The sequence below is a fragment of the Pelodiscus sinensis genome, chromosome 3 (assembly GCF_052426305.1).
Source record: "Pelodiscus sinensis isolate ZL-2025 chromosome 3, ASM5242630v1, whole genome shotgun sequence".
Classification (NCBI taxonomy): domain Eukaryota; kingdom Metazoa; phylum Chordata; order Testudines; family Trionychidae; genus Pelodiscus; species Pelodiscus sinensis.
The window spans coordinates 190,367,388-190,388,223 of NC_143054.1; the positions used below are offsets into that span (position 1 = coordinate 190,367,388).

Consider the following 20,836-nt stretch of genomic DNA (forward strand, 5'->3'; position numbering starts at 1 on the left):
CAGGGCCCATGGCGTGGAGCTGCGGGAGGGAGGCTGCTCCAGCTGTGCCACATGGTACCGTGGGAGGGAGAGTGCTGTGGCTGAGCCAGGTACCAGTTAACCGGTTACCCTGGTAAGCATGCCAGTAAGGCAGTGTTTACCAGATAAGCAGTTGCCTCTCTACATCCCTAGTTCAGTGTAGCAAAAATTGAGCTAGTTATGAATGGTGAGTGGGTAGTATGAAAATATGACTGGAATAATTCTGTTTTGTTTTTAGTCTCTGATTGTATAGGTAACTCTGCTTGTTCAGGATCCTTGAGGATGAAAGTGTTTTAGAAATGTAGATTATCAAGCATAATAAATATATACTAGCTTAGCAAATTTGTTATGCGAACAGACTAAGTATGGAATTTTTACTTTTCCACCTATGGAAGAAATTACGTGCCCATCAAAATGACTGTCTCCAGGCAAACGGTCAAACAGAAGTTTTATAAAATGATTTTTTTTGTGTGCTGGCTCCCTCCGGCAGCTATTATTGTTGGGGCAAAGCTCAACCCGTACTTAATTTTAGCATTTTAAGGAAAACTATCTATTCCATTTGCCCACTATTTTGCTTCAATATGTCATCACCAATCCTAGTATTTAGTGCTTAGTTGCCAAGTCTCTGGGTGTGACCTTTACAGTGGAGGCTGCCTACGTGTTTCTGAATTAGTGTAGTGTTCTTGGTACCAAATGCATTGATCTCCAGTGGAAAAAAAATAGAAGTTTTGCTTTTTTTGCAAATCTAGTCTTGAGTTACAAAAGGTTTCCTAGGTTGCTGTGTTGCTCCAGTCATCCATTATGATAGCACAGTGCAATTCACCATCTTTGTGATGTATATTGTGTTTATGCTTTGTAACATATCCAAGATGAGTGTCTAGGGAGTTTTCCTTTCTACAACAATTCAGTTACTTGTTATATCCTATTTCGTACATTTTTGTCCAGGTCAGTGGTGTCAGTGTAATGATAATGAGTTTCTGATATTCAAAGTCATGGTGTGTATGTCTCTTACTCTGTGACGTGTTCTTATGTTTTAGGATTCCCCCTTTACAAATGCAGGAATGGGATCTAACCTAAATCTTTTGGGTGAGATAGAATGTGATGCCAGTATAATGGATGGAAAATCATTAAATTTTGGAGCAGTTGGAGCACTGAGTGGTATGTTATCTGTATTCTATAAAGCATAAATACAGTTCAGATTTAAAAATTATTAATGTTTTCCATTGAGAAAAGGAGAGCTCTTAGGGCATGTCTACACTGCACAGCTATTTCAAAATAAGCTATTCCAGAATAGTTATTCCAAAATACTTATTTTGAAATAGCACATCTACACTGCAGGGAAGCCTTAAAATTAGTCCAAGTCAGGCTTCCCTAATGTAGACATACCATCTCGATTTAGAACCCCAGGAGGCACTGGGAAGGAATAACTTAGAATGGCCCTGGTGAGGGGCTATTTCAAAATAGCAGTGGTGGAGCATCTACACATGCCTTATTTCAAAATAGCTATTTAGGAATAAGTGTTATTCATGGAATGATGTTTACAGAAGTCAGAATAAGCTGTCTGTTATTTTGAAATAATGGAATTGCTGTGTAGATGTTCACATTGTTGTTTCAAAATAACGCTAGTTATCTTGAAATAACAGTGCAGTGTCTCTCTGAAATACTCAGAGAGTCTCACTCCTAAATACTCTCATTGAAGCCTGTGGTAGGAACTTTGAGCCCATAATTACTATAAAACTCTGCCCTTTGCTTTAAATCTTCTTTTTCAGCATTCTAGCTTATCACAAAGGTAATTCATTGGATTCAGACTTAGTCTCTGGTCTTTTAAGGTGCTCTCGGCATACAGGTTTATTCAAGTGAAGCACCTTTTAGGCTTGGGGCCTTGGATATCTTGTAGAGTATAAATAGAGTTGAGATACTAGTAGAATATGTAAAATGAAACCAATAATATGGCTTAATCTGTTTTTACAGTCTGTCTACATGCAGACTCGATTTAATTCCATTTTATGGTATATAAGTTTATACTTTTACATTTTATTTGAAACATTCCTTATCTGACACAACTTTTTTTCCAGAACTGTCTAGGACATTTGTTGTTGCTCTCAATGACTAAGACGTGTTGATTTTAAGATTTTTGGTCACAACTCTGACATAAAAATAAGAAAAGTAGTTTATAAAATGTGTTTGTCTAATGCTGATGCAGCTCTTTGTGTGATTGAAAAAATGAACCTTGCAGTTAACACAGTATATCTATTCTGGTCAATTTAAAATATCTCTTCACTTGTAGAATCTATGAAACACACTTTTAAAGAGACAGCATCAAATTGTTCATGCTTCAGACATATACAATATCTGAGATGTTGAAAAATATCATAGAAATTATGCTATTCACATATACACTTGTACAAGGGGAATAGTACAGATTTTTCTGTCTCTGAAAGTGAATACATGTTGTAAAACCGAGAGAGGCTCTTGAGGACTGCAAAATGTCCTGTTTTGCTTTTCCTCCATATCTTTAAAGCTGATAATCATAGAAATGGAGAAATAAATGAGCAGTCATCTTTGATCATCAGGAAGAAGACGACCCCGAACCTGTTTTGTCTCTTGTGGCTATTTTAAAGATGATTGCAAAAGACTTTGAGTCAGAATGGACTTGCTTTTTTTGTTTTGTTTTTGTACTGCTTCATGATTTATAGGAGGCCCAAAAGAAATGTCCCTCTCTATCATGTTTTGCCCCCCTTTTTTCTTAACTTTAAACTTCTCGGCATTTATAGTGGGGCAATTATATTTCAGTGCTCTTCTAAAAGAAATGCTGACTTGAACAACAAGTGCCAAACCCTAATGCAGTTATAATTTTATCATTATATTCTGATATTTCAGGCAATGTCTTTTGCCTTCACAAATGTCATGCAAACTTCTAATGTCAACAGGAAACTGAATTCCTAATGTTGGTTAGTGGAAATAAACCCCACAACAGTTGTGAAACATTTAACATTTTTGTTCCTATTTCTTTTCAGGAATCAAAAATCCTGTTTCGGTTGCAAATAGGTTGTTGTGTGAAGGGCAGAAGGGAAAACTCTCTGCTGGCAGAATTCCACCTTGGTAATTACTTTGTTCTGCTTGACTTTCATTTAGCTTTGGTCTTTAATGAATGCAATATTTGAAGGTTATTCTTATCCACAGAAGGCTGATGCTGTTTGTTACACATCAGCAATAGCGTGCTTGTAAAAGGAAGACTTGCTTTGTTCTTTCATCTTGGAACATATTATTGTGCATTTGGTGCAGCTGTAAATAGAATGAAATATTGTGGATAGAAGATGATACTATGTTGAGTGTTAATTTCTTTCTTCAGTGCTGTTGACACAGATTTGTACTAAATTCTTATTCCTAATTTGATTTTTAAGAAGTCCTATTTATAAACTTGTCAGTTAAAATGACTTTTCCCCCTCTTTTTTTTTTTTTCAAAGAAACCTGGCTAGTTTGCCTTTGTTTATGACAAGGTGCAGTTTTTGTAAGTGTTCAGTTTAAAATTTGTGTAGAATTAAAAGAATAAGAATGGATTTTGAAATCCTTTATCTTACTCTCTATCTGAATGTCGATACCATCTTTCAACCTAAACTAGGAAAGTAAAGATTACAACGTTTTGTTAACCAAAATAATTATCCAAATGGGAAACACTTTATTCAAGATTTAGCTAAACAATGTAGAGCATCTTTACGTTGCATTAAAAAAGCAACATTTTTCTTAATATAAATCTTTCTAAATGTTGAAGAGAAAATATGAAATGTCTTGAAGACTTTACATAGCGTACATGTTTTAAAAGAAACTTAACTATTTTTGTCAGTAGCACTTCAGGTAACAGTGAAATCAGAAGACAGTGCTAAGACTAGTGTATGAAAAATCATACTTTAAAATCTAAAAAAAAAAAAAAGCTTAAACAAGTGGTTCTTTAGCACCTTAGAAATTAACAAATATAAATACTATCAAGACCTTTTGTGGGTGCAACCCACTTCTTCAGATGTCTCTAAGGTGCTACAGAACCACTCGGTTTTTAAGCTTTTTTTTTTTTTTTTTTTTTTTTTTTTTTAAAGTTAGCTATCTCCGAGACTTTTAAAATCTCACTTAATCAGAAATACCTCTTAAATTGCCAGATGCTAGGATTGGACGACAGGGGATGGATCACTTGATAATTGCCCTATTCTGTTCATTCCCTTTGAAGCATCTGGCACAGAGCACTGTTGGAAGACAGGATGTTGGGCTAGATCAATGATTAGTCTGATCCCGTATGAACAGTCTTATGTTCTAAATTCCATCTTATTCCCTGCATTTATTAAGGCTTATAGTCATGGGTAAAACTATTGACAGCCAATTGAAATATTTTATTTCCAGAGTTCTAAAGCCTTTTTGTAGTTGCTGTTTCTATACACAAACGTACTGCCTACTATCGTACTGCTATAATACAATTGTTGACACAGGCCAAGTGAAACATCAGATATGGTTTCGCAAATATTTTTTTAAAATTCAGCAGATTAATCAAATGTTTGCAAAAACCAGCAATGTATGTAACTGCATGTGATCTTTATCCTAAAAAATATAGGTGAAAGGAAATCATTTGTCATCGTCATAAATCATTTACTGCAAGCTCTTAAATATTCTGAAACATGTTTATCTGGACATGTATTTTTATTTCATCCCTGTTCATTTAATGTATGTGAGTCTTCAAAGTCATCAGTAGTCTAAAAAACCAGACGACTAGAAATCTGCTTGCCTTGTCTTTTTCTTTAAAAAGATTAAAAGCTCTTGCATGCAATTTGGACACGTACTTTAAATGTGATAGGACTTGGCAAGGGACTGATTGTAAGAAGTAAATGTATGTCATGATTCGTAACTAAATATCCTTTCACAGTAAAACTGAATAAAGGGTCAACTGAATAGGTAGGGGGACTTTCTTTAAAAAACAAATAGCTTGCCATTTAAAAGCCAACAAACTGTATAATTTGCATGAGAAGAACAAGAAGCACTTCTTACTTTTTTTGTTGAAACTCCTTCATCTGTGTGTTTTAGCTTTTTGGTTGGTGAAGGAGCTTACAGATGGGCAGTTGATCATGGGATACCAGCATGTTCGCCAGGTATCATGACTACAAGTGAGTAAACTAGTAATGTGAGTAGGAGGAACAAATCAGAGTGACTTTAAAAATGGTTTTTCATATTTTTAAGGGTATTTCACTTCACTGCTTAATAGCTTATGTGCTGTCAGTCACGGTACATAAGGTTATTATAAGTGTTGTTATTCCGTAGAACTTGGCTAAGTAATTTTTAGAATTAAAACTTTAACTCCATTTTAGGGTAAATAATAAATAATTGACTTAATGGATATAAACATCAAGAAGTTTCCTGTCTACAGTTGCTGATAATTGTCACGCAATAATACCCTCCATCACAATGACAGAATTATGTTTGATTGTATTAATTCTCATACCGATCAACAATAAATTACATTTTTAGCTAATTTGATTCATAGTCCTTGTTGAATGAAACTCTTAACACTTTTTTCCAATTTCTAAAAATGCAAAGGTTTTGAAAATTTCTTTGGCTTGATTAGATAGAATGTTTTCATATCCTTGCTTCTCTTTTCTAAAGTTCGTGGGGTTTAAGGAGTGTTATATACAGCAGCTTCCACTTAGAGCCACAGAGATAGTTAAGTGGGTATCTTACAATAACAATCCTACCTAACATTTCTGATCATTGCTACCACCATTGACAGAAGCAGTGATGAGTGTCCGGTTGTCAACTGCCAAATGACACTAAGTGCTTTCAAAAGATGGCTTAGATCAGATCTAGATGTCATTGGTTTAAAAACGCTTATTACCACTGGGACCTTTTCTTAACTTATAAAACTTGTGACCAATAAGTTCAGTAGAGGCAAGGCTTAGACAATATCAGAGATTTCACATCACCTCAGTACAGTAACAGCGTGCGTTCTGTGTGTGTAGTACAGTGTCTGTCTGAACCTGAACAGGTAATGCTACACCTAGTTGCACATACCATACATACAAGCTTACAATGAATGCATTTTGGAGAAAAATGCAGATTGGGAGGTGGACTTGAATGTGTCCGATTGTGCTGAGCTCAGGTGTTAGACGCTGAATAGATTGCTGCAATAGGAATCCAATTTACTGGGCCATGTGTGACTTTTAATCTGCAGAGTTTTAACAGTCCAGGCACTGATCCTTGCTTGGATGTCTAGAAGCACACTCAGGGTATGTCTACACTACAAAGTTAGTTCGAACTAACGGACGTTAGTTCGAACTAACTTTAATAGGTGCTACACTAGCGCTCCGCTAGTTCGAATTTGAATCGAACTAGCGGAGCGCTTAGTTCGAACTAGGTAAACCTCATTTTACGAGGACTAACGCCTAGTTCGAACTAGCTAGTTCGAACTAAGGGCTGTGTAGCCCTTTAGTTCGAACTAGTGGGAGGCTAGCCCTCCCCAGGTTTCCCTGGTGGCCACTCTGGCCAACACCAGGGAAACTCTATGCCCCCCTCCCGGCCCCGGACCCCTTAAAGGGGCACGGGCTGGCTACGGTGCCCGTGCCAGGTGCAAGCCTGCCAGCACCCAGCTAGCAGACCCTGCACCTGGCACGGCACAGAGCCACCCACCCGATGCCCCCCAGCCCACCCCCTCTTGCCGGGACCAGGCTGGCGGCTCCCGGGAGCTTGCCCTGGACCGCAAGAGGCGGGCACCTTCCTGGGCTAGTGCGGACATCGTGGACCTCGTCCACGATCTCCGCACTAGGCACAGGAAAGTGGCTGTCTAGGGCAGGAGAGCTGCCAGCCTGGCCACCCAGGACCAGGTGTGCATGAAAATCAAGGGGGTCCACTGAGACCCCCGACACTGAGCCCTGAGCTTACAATGGCCGTACTGGGTCAGACCAAAGGTCCATCTAGCCCAGTAGCCTGTCTGCCAACAGCGGCCAACCCTAGGGACCCTGGAGGGGATGGACCGAAGATAATGACCAAGCCATTTGTCTCGTGCCATCCCTCTCCAGCCTTCCACAAACTTTGGGCAGGGACACCACTCCTACCCTCTGGCTAATAGGACTCCATGGACCCAACCTCCATCACTTTATCTCACTTCCCTTTAAACTCTGTTCTAGTTGTAGCCTTCACAGCCTCCTGCAGCAAGGAGTTCCACAGGTTAACTATTTGCTTTGTCAACAACAACAACTTTCTCTTACTAGTTTGAAGCCTGCTACCCATTCCTTTCCTTTGGTGTCCTCTAGTCCTTCTTTATGGGAACTCAGGAAGAACTTTTCTGAATGCACCCTCTCCACCCAACCCCTGCTTTTAGAGACCTCTATCCTGTCCCCACTCCGTCTCCTCTTTTCTAAGCTGAACAGTCCCAGTCTCTGTAGCCTTTCTTCATCTGGGACCTGTTCCCAACCCCTGATCATGTTAGTTGCCCTCCCCTCTCCCAGCCTTTCTCTTCCCCTCTCCCACCTCCTTTTCCCAGTGTCCCCCAGTTTTTTTCAATAAAGACAGAGTCAATGTTGGAAGAAACGTTATCTTTATTTTGTACATCAATAAGAAGAGGGGCTAGGGAAGGGTAAGTGGAAGGAGGTGAGGGAGGAATGGGGTACGAGCCCCCGATGGGGAGGACTGGGCTGGCTCTGCGGGCTTCTGGGGGTGGAAGCTCTCCTGCAGCCCCCCAATTACTCCCTCTCCCCAGATGGCAGCCTGCGGCAAGTGCAGCCGGGCTGATGGCCGAGTGCTGTGATGTGCCCAGTGTGGGCACTCAGGGCACTCCAAGCCAGAACTTCTTTGGAAGCGGGGCACCCCTTAGAACTGTGTGTCCGGGGTGGGGGTCGGGACCCTTTAAGCGCAGCCCTCGGCTAGCCTGAGACAGCATCTCCATGCTCTAAGTCCTCCTTTTATGCCCTGCCGGCACTGCTTCCGGCCATCCTTAAGCCCTGTTCAGAGTCCACTCAATGTGGACTTACTAGTTCGAACTAGCAAAACGCTAGTTCGAACTAGTTTTTAGTTCTAGACGCGTTAGTTCGAACTAGCTTAGTTCGAATTAACTAATTCGAACTAAGTTAGTTCGAACTAGCGCTGTAGTGTAGACGTACCCTCAAGGAATAGCTCCTCTGTCTAAGAGCCTTTTCTTAGGGCTGAGAACCAGCAGTCCAACTGCCTCTCCCCTGGGACCAATGCTGACCCCTCAGGGTGTCTTGTAGGTTAAACATACCTTCTCCCAGAACTTGAGCTATGTAAAAGTGGTGAGGAGTCCTGTGGCACCTTACAGACTAACTGAAGTGTTGGAGCATAAGCTTTCGTGGGCAAAGACCCACTTCATCAGATGCATCTGACAAAGTGGGTCTTTCCCCCGAAAGCTTATGCTCCAACACTTCAGTTAGTCTGTAAGGTGCCACAGGACTCCACCACTCTTGCAGATTCAGACTAACATGGCTACCCCTCTTATACTCAAGCTATGCAGGCATTCTAGGTTTACAACTCACTTTTTCAGGATAGTGATGGCCAACAGAGAGACCTAGAGTTGGCACAGGATTCCAAAGCACTGCTGCTCTTTAATAGCACAAGAAGCAGATCTGTATAAAATAATAAACACTCCTAGATGTGTTTCCTCTGTGTGTCAGGTTCTTCAGTACTCTTGAGTTCTCAATCCTTGAGCAGAGCTGTCTGGGATCCTTTCCCTCCAGCTTATGACTTCGCATCAGAAACACTAAGCTTTTCTAAATTGGCTAATTTTCTCTGACTTTGACTGGTCTGCAGTTAAATAGGATACCTTGCCACGAAAGCCTGCCCATCTCTGATGCTTTTCTGCCCAAAGCTTCCCATTTCTGTGTCTGAATTTCTCAAGTGTATATCCATCCCCCTACCAATAACTTTGTTTTGCTGCTTATGCTTTTACCCTCTTGACTTCACCAGCCCTTTGCAGATAAGGTAGAGTTTTTCCAACTTCAGCCAGCCTCCTTGGGAAAATGTACAGTCATTAAGATTAACAACTCTCCATTGTCCCTCATCTGCTAGTTACCTGCTACAGCCCATGTCAGCAAGGGTGGATACAACATCCACTTTGAGGTATTGCCTGATAGAGTAATCTTTTAGTAACATCATAGCATTCACCAGAATTCATAAGTTGTACAGACAAGTTACCAAAATTATCACAGGGGTAGTCCTAAATATTCTAAAGTAGCCACAAAATCATGGAGCTCATTCTCAGAGTCAAGTTCTGAAGTAAAAAAATTAATATTGAGGATGATAACACACACCTTGTCTGTCTAAATAGATGACGCTGTTTGGAGAGAAACTTCTATTTCAGTGAAGTGGATTGATGGAATGTACATTTTTATAAAGCCTTAATTCGTGATTACAATTGGATTAACCTAGTGGTTCCCAACTTTTTTTATACCGCAGACCAGCAAACCTATTCACAAACTTTGGTGGACCAGTAACATTCTGTTTGCTTATTGGTATATTCATCATGCAAATAATATTCAAATAAAATGTTTTTATTTGAACAGAGGCTGCTGGACTCAGTGCGAGCTGGGACCAAGCAATCCTGGCTCACGCTGCTCTGGGACGCTGTGCCTCTGCACTTTAAATGTCGTAAGAGCCCGGCAGCTCTTACGACATTTAAAATGCAGAGCTGCAGGGTGGGAGGCTCCCATCCTGGAGCTACCCCCACTGCGTCTCTGCAGAGCAATCCTTATTGACTAATTGTGTAACTGATACAAATTGTACTGACTACATCATTAGCCAGATAACCGCAGTTTAACATCCTTAGTCCCAGCAGCCAGCAGTTTGCGGCCCAGTGGTTGGGACCTGCTGTATGAATCCACTAACACTGATAATGTTGCAGTGCACTTTAAGGTAGTCTATTCCTGCCTTCTGCCTAAATATAAACTAAAACCCAGGAAATAGAGTTAAGGTAACATCCCTCTTCCCTTGTCTGCCCCCAACCTTAACTCTAACCTTGTGGAAATGGCATCAGGCACTGTGAATAAAGAAATTATGTGCTCAGCATACTTTCGCTTCCTTTCCAATTGGACAGTTGTACTATCTGTAATGTGCCATGTCCATTTAAATAAGTGGAGTACTGGAACGCTTCTTCTCATCCCTTCCATATTCTGAGTGCCCACCCAGATTTTGAACGTGCACTGGAATTTGCATGCTGCCATCCACGTTCCCTGACTTTTTTGTTCTACGGCTCCTCTAGTGAATACTGAGAGTGTGGCATGCTCAATTATCTTTGTGGAAAAATTAAAGTAAGTTCTCTCCTACAGTATTTTCTTGCAGTGAAGATGAAAGGGTTATTAACTCAAAATCTCTAGGAGATCTGAGTGTTTTGGTTAGGAAGAATGATTAAATTTAGGTCAAGTTTAACTAGCTTATATTTTTGACAGTCTAAGTATACCCTTGGATTTTAGGAAGTTTTTTTGGGGGAAATGACCCTTAAACAAAAGACTCTGCTAAACGTTAACTGTGAAAGTTCTCTCTCTCCTCATCATGTGATAAAGTAAATGAGCTCAATTCATTTCCTGTGTTCCGCTGGCAGAACGCTAGCCTGTTAGTAGTGTAAAGCCTTGTCTTGAAAGGATCATGGTAATGCAAGCTTACTTGCAATTCTCTGAGACCTTAGGGTAGCAAAGGGGAGCCCAAACAATGTATCAAAGGGCAAAGGCGGGGTGAGAGCACCTAGGAGATGCATTCAGTCAACACACATATGTGAGGGGGAGCATCTGCTGATGAATTCTGATGGAGCTCTACAGTAAAAGAAAACTGCCTTCCCCGATAGAAACCAAGGGCCGATGATAGATATACCATTGCCTGCCTCTTTCCGGGATGAATCATGTTCTTTGTATGCAGCTAACTGTACATGGGCAGGGACATGCAGATTGATTCATTCCTGAAAACACTATCTTGGTGGCCATATAGCTTTATCTAGTCACGTTTGGTTAAAATCTGTGACACTACTTATAGCTGAGCATTATTTTGCTTTACATGCTGCTGTCTTTGTCAAAGTGGAGCAATATGAAGGGAAATTAGCTCTAATAGAGTCACGCAGCTTAGCCTAAGCATAATTGGGGTAATATATCAGAGTTAAATTTCATTTTAACATACCTATTTTTAATTACTTGCATCTGTTTCTGTTTTCAGTTATGCAGTAGTTATTGAGCAGCTGCTCAGCAGATTGCTATGCTGAGCCACTTTAATTCCTGTAATTTGCTGGTATATTCCTTTTGTAATTCTCCCTCCCTTTGACTGCAATATTCTCTTTTCAAACTGTGTTAAAAGGGAAAGCATACAAAAACTTCCTCTCTGAGGCAGCTTGAGTCCAAAAACTTTCTCTCTGATGCAGTTTCAGTCCACTCCATGATCTGACTGCCAGGGGGTGCTGTATGATTAGTCAGAGCCTGATCTGATCTCCAAAGATAGAAAACATAGCTCCTTTACTCTCAATATTTTGGATTCCTAGCTTATTTCCAACTTGGATGCTGTATCTTGAATCTTTAACATACATGTTGCTGTAATGGTAGTCTCCGGAGAGAAACACTATGTTACCTACTTCAGTAGAGAGACAAATAATACTTATGAAGATTTGTATTAGTAATTATATGTATCAGTTACTGAAGAATTATATATATCAGTTACTGATTGACCTTTACCCCATTTGTGACAGTGATAGGAATTTGTATATTGTTGTTATCTGTTAAGCATATTTGAAAAAAAATCAACAAAATTCAGATTTTTAGATTGGGCCCCAGGGGAGGGGGAATTGTAAACCTTGTAGTTATATAATTTTTTATGCAATAACAAAAACTAGGATTTAAGCATAAATTCGGTCCTAGAAATATCAGACTATGTAAGAATATGTATAAATAGTACTGTTCTTAAGTGAGGAAAAGGTAGATTTGGCTATCTTTTGAAAATATTAACATTTTCTTGCTCTTTGTACCTTTTCTGTGGAGTCCTCGTCGTATTGGATAGCTCTAATATTGTGAGCTGTGGTATTAAGATTTGTCTTCTAAAATCTGAAATGCTAGATTCAATTTCCAAAATAATTAGTATATACGCAAAATATTGATCATCTTGTCTTTTTTTTATATATGTGAACCTCAGAATTTTACCCAAGGATAAGAAATGTATCAAGATATCTTACTCAATAAATATTCACCATGAAATAGAATTCCATCAAGTAACCCTCCCAACTCTATTATGGGACTTGTGATTATTATCAGGGCTCGACAAACCGCTGATCTACTCGCCCGTGGCGAGTAGATTTCAGCCGGTCGCTCTGTGCGCCCCATTCACCGGTGCTTTGTGCATGCGCCGTGCCAGTGAGTAGCTCTCACCGGGGTTTGTCAAGCCATAATTATTATCACAAATTTAATCTGAAGAGTTTAACTTCTGTAGATACCTGAGCTTGCATTAATTATACATATGTCATCGTAATCACGAAGTCTGTTAAAGAACAAAGTACTGTTTAGTAGAATGTCTGTCATTTTTGTAAAGCTTTTATTCCAAAAACTCTGAAAAGTTATCAGAAACGTTTGCAAAATAGCATAGCTTAGCTAAAAAGCAAAACAAAACTATAGAATCTTAGGCAAATTGTATTATGGTTGAGTGTGTATCAGTAGTTTTGAGTGAATGTATTACAGGGATGTTGTATTTTTTCCCAAAACAACTGTTGAAGGAATTCTGAGATCAGATTACATTTAACTGAAAGCCAAAGGTGGTGATGAATGTATGATAAGATAGTTAACGTACCCATGAACCTTACCTCTGTCCTGCAGTGATGCATGCCATGATTATAAGCTGTTGTCATGTTTGTGGTCCCCAATAGAGAAAACTGCCTCTTAGAGATAGATGAGCCCTATTCCCCTCTCCCCCCCCCCCCTTGGCTGCTCATTGGTATTATTACCAGGCAGATTTAGGATGGTTTGGGTGTCCTTAATGTGCATTTCCTTAGATGTTTAATATAAACAAAAGAATGCAAAATAAAATTTAAAACATTTGTGTAATGTTTTGCTCTAAGTTGTTAAAGTGCTTCAGACTTTAATAAATTTTGGTTAGAAATTTCTTTAATGTGTGAAACTTTTAATTGAAGCCAAATACACTGAATTGATGATTGTCAAATAATGTTGTATCCTCCTTAAATTATATCTAGGGCTAAATTAATGGTATTCTCTGGCTTCTTATAATAGATTAGCCCTCTCTTATACATCCCTCCTCTTGTTGGACCAAGTTTTATTCTTCTGGATTAGTTCACTGCCTGGGGTAACCTTTGTCTGTGCTTTTTAGCTTCCTTGGATTCCTTTTCTAGTTGCGACAATTTCTTTAGTTGAACCATCTTAACAAATGCAATCCCACCTCTTGCACGTTTACTTCAAAAATCTGTGCAGCCTTAGTAACCCCTTCCCCGAACCTGACTTTCCCATCAGTAATTCCCATAGAAGGATTTTCTGGCTCTGACGTCAGAGATTCAGCCCTCCAGGGCTCGCCAGAAGATTCCCCTCTTGTCTGTTTGGGTTTCTGGAGCAATTCCTTTCAACTGGAACTGTAAGTGCAGTCCATTGGGAGCATTGCCCAGGCAGGATCCTCCATGTCCTGGAGCAATGTTTCTCAACCTTTTTTTATAAACCTTTATAAACCCCTTTACAAAACAAACAAACAAACAAAAAAATTGTAAGTACCCCCTCCTCAAAAAAATTGAATATCCCCAGTAGCTACAGTCTTCAGACACACATTTTTTTCTACCATTGCAACACATTTGTTTAAACAACTTAATTGTGTCCAGTGGGCAATGAAAGTTTTGGGTGTAAAAAGTACAAAAATACTAAAGCATGGGGAAACGTCACAAAAATTCAGTTTTCTCCAAATTTCAGTTGTGTTGACGTACCACCCCACCCCCCGACTTTTCTTGAGTACCCCTAACAATATTTGTGCCACTGGTTGAGAAACACTGTCCTGGAAGATGTTGCTGCCCTCTTTTATAAATGGCAGCTAAGTAAGATCTGCATCTTTCAGGTGCAAGGGGTGAGATAATCAGGCAGCCAGGCAAGCTCCGGGTCCCTGATCCTGAGGGAATGTTATCGCTTAGTCTATCATACTACTTTGTGTGGCTTTGAAGCAGCACAAAACAGCTGGAGCACTGGCCAGTTTTCAGACGGGGGCAGGGTTTGTAAACACGTGTATAACCCGCGGGTTATATACTCTAATTTATGGTAAATATGTGAGTGAACGTAGTAATATGTAATTAACTTAGTGAAGAGGCTACATAAGCTTATGGATAGCCTCAAACAAGCTCACATGGCATCTGTTTACATCTTAGCAGTCCAAAGCAATCACTCCAACAAGCCACTTAATGCTTTCACTTTCTTTTGTTTAGTATTGCTGCATGACTGCCAAAGAGGGAGATATTTAGGGCATCATAGCTTCCAGATGTGTTCAGTGACTTGTCTGCACTAGATATTTTATTCAAGGTTCTATCTGAAGTGTATCTCCTGTTGATTTAGTAAAAGATGTAGAATGTGTAGTACTGAAACTTCACGTAACATAATGTATATGTGAATTTTAGCTATTGCTGCTAATCATGTGGCAGGGAGTGAGACTTCTGAAGTGTAATAACGTACTTATCTAGTACTTGTTTGAATAACCCTTCATTAGTTAAATTCTTTTAAAATATTTTGTAGGATTTAGTTTAGCAGCTTTTAAAAGGAATAAAAGGAAGTTGGAGCTGGCAGAAAAGGTGGAAACAGATCTTATTCAGCTAAAGAAAAGAAGACAATCAAGTGAAAAGGTGAGTAGATGTTTTTGTAAAAATCTTGGTTTGTCACCCATACCACAAAGATAATTTATATTGCAAAACTTAAATTTTCATTTTGTAGATGAAGTGACCTGATATAGCATCACATACTCATCTTTGGCCATCTCATACATGTTAGTATCGGTATAATGTCATATAATTTAGATGATTTTCTGTGGTGATAGAATTTCTTGCTATTTACAGTTTCAAAAGAACTGTGAAAAAGATGCCTTTTTGTCTTTTTTTATTAAAAAGTGCAACATTAAAATATTTATTTATAAGAGGAAATATAAGTGTGCATATGAGCAGATAAACATCTAATAAAACATTTTCTTCAGCTTGGGATCTATCATTGTTTCCCATTTTTAACGTTTCCTGCGAATACTGCTTTGTGGACCTGGAGGTGGTGAAATTTGAAATATCAGGTAGGTAAATGTGCATCAGTTCATGCATGTAGCATTGACCTGGCCCACGTTACTTATGCTCTTTAGTACAAAACTGCCATCATTTTGTCCTTCCTTTCTTCCCCCTACCTGCTAGTTTGAATTCAGAGCCTTTGATGTCACTTCAGCATCATGTCTCCCTGTTGCTTGATATTTAGGTGTACAGTAAGAGTATTAATTGTATAATTCACACCTGTGGGATTGGTCTCTCGTGAAGACTTTCAAATGGTACAGGATGGCAGTCTTTCTGTAGCTAATGCCAAACATACGTCTTTTGAAAAGATATGACAGTTGTGAAACCAAAAGCTATTTTTAAAAGAACCCAACCATTTATCTGCATTTTATTTGAGGCTGATGCTTTTCTTGGACAGCTAGATCTCCAGACACTGCCTACTAGTCACGTACTCTCATCTAAAGTGCATGCTACAAAATGCTACAAAACTAGAATGCCAAGGTGAGTGAGGTAGTATCTTTTACTGGACCAACACAATTATAATAGTGTATATCAAAGTGGAATAACAATTTTACCCTTCTTCTGTATAGGTAGTGAAGAATCAGGCCTATTTCTTCTACATTGACAAATCATATCTTCCTTAGATAAAGGTATTAATTCTCACTCTTCAAAAAGCTGAGGCTGAGGACATAAGAATTAGAGGGGAAAAGTGGGTTATTCACTGATATCTGAACTTTGCCTGTTGCTTACAGGCTTGTGCACACTTCCCTGTTACAAAGGATGAAGGGGTCTCTGCATAGTATTGTCATTCATGTAATGTGGGGCAAGTCATTGCTTAGCACATGAGCTTACCAACCTGCAATTTGAAATTTCAGGGGTCATGTGGCAACAGTTATGGGGAGCACCCACAGACCAGTAGGGGTAGGTAGAGGAGGTAATCAAATATGAGAACTCTGGTTGCTGGTAAATTGAGTAATTTCACCGCTTCTCTAAATGTCAGTGAATTCAGTCCTTGTGAAAGAAACCAGATTGACAATGCTGAGGGCTGAAGTATGTAGAATGCAAATGGATGCAGGCCAGTGAGAGAGCTTATAATGTACATCAAACTTGATCTAAAGGAAACAACTTTAGGGTTAATAGGGATTTGTCAGTCCCTGGCCTCCCTTGTGCGTGATGAGGGATTATTTAAATACAAGGGATATGGGTTAATTGGATGTGGAAGTTCTGTAGCATACTCCAGAAAAATTACCCTGAGACCAGACCGAGTGTGACGGCGCGTTGGGGGTTCCCCGTCTCCTGCACCCCGAAATGGCACAAACAGACTTCACCAGCCGGTGGAATAGAGGAAGTTTATTGCCTCTCCAGGATACAGCACAGCACAGATGTAGTCTGGTCACAGAGCTGGGCTAGGATGCCTCAGGCCCCCTTGAGATGGGGGAGACTGGGCCCCTAAACTCCAGCCCCTTCTCCTAGGCTCTCCTCCATGCTCTCCCACAGTAACTAACTAAATTCCCTTGCAGCCCTGCCCCCCAGTCAGGGCAGCATTCCACCTTCCTTTGTTCCTCTCCATGGGGGGTGTCTGGCCACTGGTTCAACAAGTTTGGCATTACCTCTGCCTAGCGAGGTTTTCCCTGCTGGGTCTTGCTCCAGACAGCAGGGGTCACCACAGCCCAGCAAGTACCCCCACTACGTCACACCGAGTAACTCGTTTTAGGCCTGATTCTGTCAAAGATTTCCTTGGACTACAATGGGAATTGAATCAGTCCTTAGTGGATAGCTTGACTAGTCTCGTGAAGACCAGTTGACTTTCTGCTGCCTTAAGACACAACATTTTTCGCAGCCTTGATGCTTTCCCCAAAGGACTAGTTCACACATGTAAATGTCTTGTTTAGATAGTTTTACTCATTTAACACTTCATTTTGGAGCTCTATGCTCTTGTTGGGTGGATTTTTCAGAAGTATGAAGGAGAATAGAACTTGCGTAAGCAATAAAGTGAAATTCTAAAAATATAAGGATTGGAGCCTTCATGTGGCCCTTGCATATTACAAGATACAGCCTTAAAGAGCTTTTTTTCCCCCTCCCCTTAGCAAGGTTCCCCGAGGTGTCTTTCATCTGTGTGACAAATCTGTTCCATTCTCTATATGTATTGGGAGTGGGTTCTCACCTTTCCCTCCAGTGCTTGAAACTTTCACAAAGCTAAAGATGGACAGTGTGGTGAAAAGTCTATGCCATTCTTTCAGTATCTGTTGTTCTGGTGCATGGAAGGCTCAGATGTGAAAGCAGAGTCTACCCACTGAGGAATACAGAGGAAGAGGAAAAGAGGCAACTTCTGTAGCCTGTAGCTCAGGGGTGGGCAATAATTTTTGATGGGGGGAGGGCACTCCAAGAATTTGGAAAGTGGTTGAGGGCTGCACTCATGCAGGATATTAATGGAGGCATTCCAGGGTCTGGGATGAAGGTTGGATGCAGAAGGGAGATTGGGGGTAAGGGATTGGGGTACAGGAGGGAGAATGGGGTCTAGGAGGGAGTTTCAGTGAAGGAGGCAGTTGTGACCTAGCACGGGAGACTGGGGTGCAGGGTTTTGGGATGTGACCTAGGGTAGGAGGGGATTGATTGTGATCTGGGGCAGGAGCTTGGGGTGCCAGATCTGGGAGGGGGGATGGGTGCAGGAGGGTACAGAGTGTTTAGGTATGTGGGTGGGGGGGGGGGCAGAAAGTTGGGGAAGGGAGGGTCTGGGGTGTCAGAGGCAGGATCTAGCTAGAAGGTGCTTACCAGCAGAAACTTGAGGCAGACTGTCTGCTGCAGGCTGCTCACTGCTCCATATGGTTTTGCTCCGGGCATGAAAGGGAAGGGAGGGAGAAGGCTTCCTACACTGCCCCTGTTCCCAGCAAAAATTCTGGCTCCTATTGACCAGAAACTGAAAGATTGGCTAATGGGAGCTAAGAGATTTTGCTGGGTGGGGAAAGGGGGAACAGCATGAGAAGTCTCCCTCCCCAGTGGTCCAGAAAAGAGAACAGCTGGCTTTTTGAAGTGTGAGCTGTTCTCTGCCTAAGGGTTCCGGTGAGGTGACTGTGGACCGGATCCGGTGGTTTGATGGCTGGCAGCTTCTAGTTCACCCCTGCTATAGCTCCTAACCACTGGTAGAAATAGCTGTGGAGTAAACACTGCTTGGTGCCCATTCCCTAGCGCACTCACACACGTTTCTGGACTGAGAAATTGACAGCAAACGTGACAGGGAAGAAATATGCCCCTTTAAAATGACTTTGTTAGTGTCTGAAAGTAGTGTTTTCCTGGTTATAAACCCATGGAACATCCTCATTGCAAAAAACCCTGACTTGATATGCAAATTCGCACATACTATACAAAATAGTTCTGACCCTTCTAAAGGGCTCTCTCTATCTAGGTGCCATTTGTTCACAGGCTGATGGATTCACTTAATGAAGAGTGCTCTTTCCAAGATTTAAACACTGAAACATATGGCAATCTTAGGATTTAGTCATTGACAAAATTCTCCAACTTTAGTTGGTGCAGGTGCTGGTCTTTGATTTAAGCTGTGGTATATACAAGTCCAGCTATCACAACACCAAGTTAGAACTGTGCTGAGAATAATGAAAATGACTATGGTATACTAGGTGGAGCTGTGAATCTTGTCTTTGGCTTTAATCTCAATATTAACATTCACTGCAGTCTGGGGAAGAGACCTTTCTATACCTCATTTGTCTTGTGTACAATACATGTTTATTCTTACCCAGGTTTGTAAAATGCATTGGTTTCTACCCACTATTAATGTCAGGTGCTTTTTTTTTAGTGGCTAATATTAAACTACTTTAAATTAAATAGCCAACACATCAACTTAATTCTTGTGACTTACCATAGCCATGTTTTTCAGACTGTAGTAGATACGAAAGCATTCTAGGTCTTCCTCTAGCTAGCAAAGTTTCTGGATAAGTCACTGCTGATTTGCTGTAAGTTGCTTGTTTTCTGACTAGTGGAATGGGTCTCATTTTTCAAGTTATATGTCAGTCATAATAGGTGCTTATACAGAAGTGCTATTTGAAATAATTTGTTCAACACTTTAGCATTTCTTGACAAAGTGCTTCAAAACTCTTTAATGTTATATGAACCATTCTGAAGATGTTGGACTATGGAAATAATTCCAACACCATCCTTTATTTGTCTGTAATTCTGTTAAATGTGCTAATTTGGTCACTTATCTTTTATTACATAAGAATTGTAGGTGATCTTTGGTTCACAAGCCCCAAGAAGAGTTCTTTTAGCAAATAAGAAATGTTTGTTCTAGTAAAGGTTTACAGCAAAGAACCACCATGTAGTTTTTTAGTAGAATTATTTACAAAACATAATAAGAAACTTCAAAGCATTTTGTTCAAACTTCATAAACTCTGTTTTCAAACTTCAGAGTATTCCTCCATAGTGCTGAGTAGTAATTGTATATAATAACAAGACAAATCCACTGACTGGATTAGTTTTGCTATCGAACAGCAGTATGTCAAAACATAGAATGATACCTTCAGTGTGCAGAGACATCCACACAGATCGCTAGTGCGTTTGCTGTAGACTGACTGTTTAGACAAGCCCCACATGAAACACTAGGAATATTTTGTTGATTTTTCACATTTCTGTAACTTAGTTAAAAGTTCTATTCTCTGTTATTTTTTTAGCATTTCTTTATAGGAGTTTTTAATTTAAAGTTAAAAATCTGTTTAACTTCACTATATTTAGGGACTGAAGAAACTAGGAATTGACTTAAAATGTATCTCCACATCTTTGAGATTATATGTGTATGCAAATTATAAGATGATACAGAGTTTGAGAAATTATATTCCTTTGCATGAGAGCTAATCTTAAATGTGTTCATAAATGGAGCTGTTTCTGTTGAAGTGGACTAGTTGATTTATTGCCCAGGGCATGGAGTACTGGCTGATTGGCCAACTGTCAGGGTTTATGGGACAAAAAATTATCAGGAATAAATGTTTACTTTTGTTCCCCCTTTTAACTCATGTGCCCTCTGGCTCTTCGTTCTGGACACCGAGGCTATATAAGGGTTCCTCCACTGAGCTGCCCTCGGTGCTCTTGAGACCTAATCCTAGCATGTCTGCCTTGAGCGTATGTTAGTTTTTCTATTTTTCTGTATTGGTTGAGATAAAATAGTAAAATAACCAATGAGCGAATTGGGGTTTTCTTTCCCTTCTCTCTTGTCCTTTTGTGACAAGGCTTGCCTGGCTCACCAGCCTTCAAATGCTGCCTCTTCTCCCAAGATGCTGTACCTTGAATGACAACTCTGAATATGTCTATTGGAAAATTCCTACATCTCCCAAGAGTGCAGCTTCTCTGTGGCCCTCAAATCCAGGACAAGGAAGAACAGGGAGTTAAACTCAGACAGTAAATGCTGAAAGACTCATTTTACCATCCCTATACATTCACCTACAGATAAGAAAAGGATTAGGAAATCATGGGCAGTCCAGAGTTCTAGTCCTGCAGAGTGTGCTGGGTTTCATAGATCCTCTGAAAATGCCCCCATCTCCTGGAAAAGGGATAGATTTCAAAGAAAGATGACTGCCCAGCTGCCCTTCA

The 20,836-nt window shown here is 40.3% G+C and overlaps 1 protein-coding gene across 7 annotated transcripts in view; it reads left to right on the plus strand.

Annotated features, from left to right (window-relative positions):
• Positions 1-20,836, plus strand: part of TASP1 (taspase 1) — a 156,926-nt gene that overhangs the window by 37,496 nt on the left and 98,594 nt on the right. For all 7 annotated transcript variants that reach the window (XM_075925647.2, XM_075925649.2, XM_075925648.2 and 4 more), the window contains 4 exons: positions 1,056-1,176; positions 3,036-3,120; positions 5,083-5,162; positions 14,736-14,842. In XM_075925647.2, the coding sequence (XP_075781762.1) occupies positions 1,056-1,176; positions 3,036-3,120; positions 5,083-5,162; positions 14,736-14,842 (393 nt within the window). The remainder of the gene's footprint in view (positions 1-1,055; positions 1,177-3,035; positions 3,121-5,082; positions 5,163-14,735; positions 14,843-20,836) is intronic.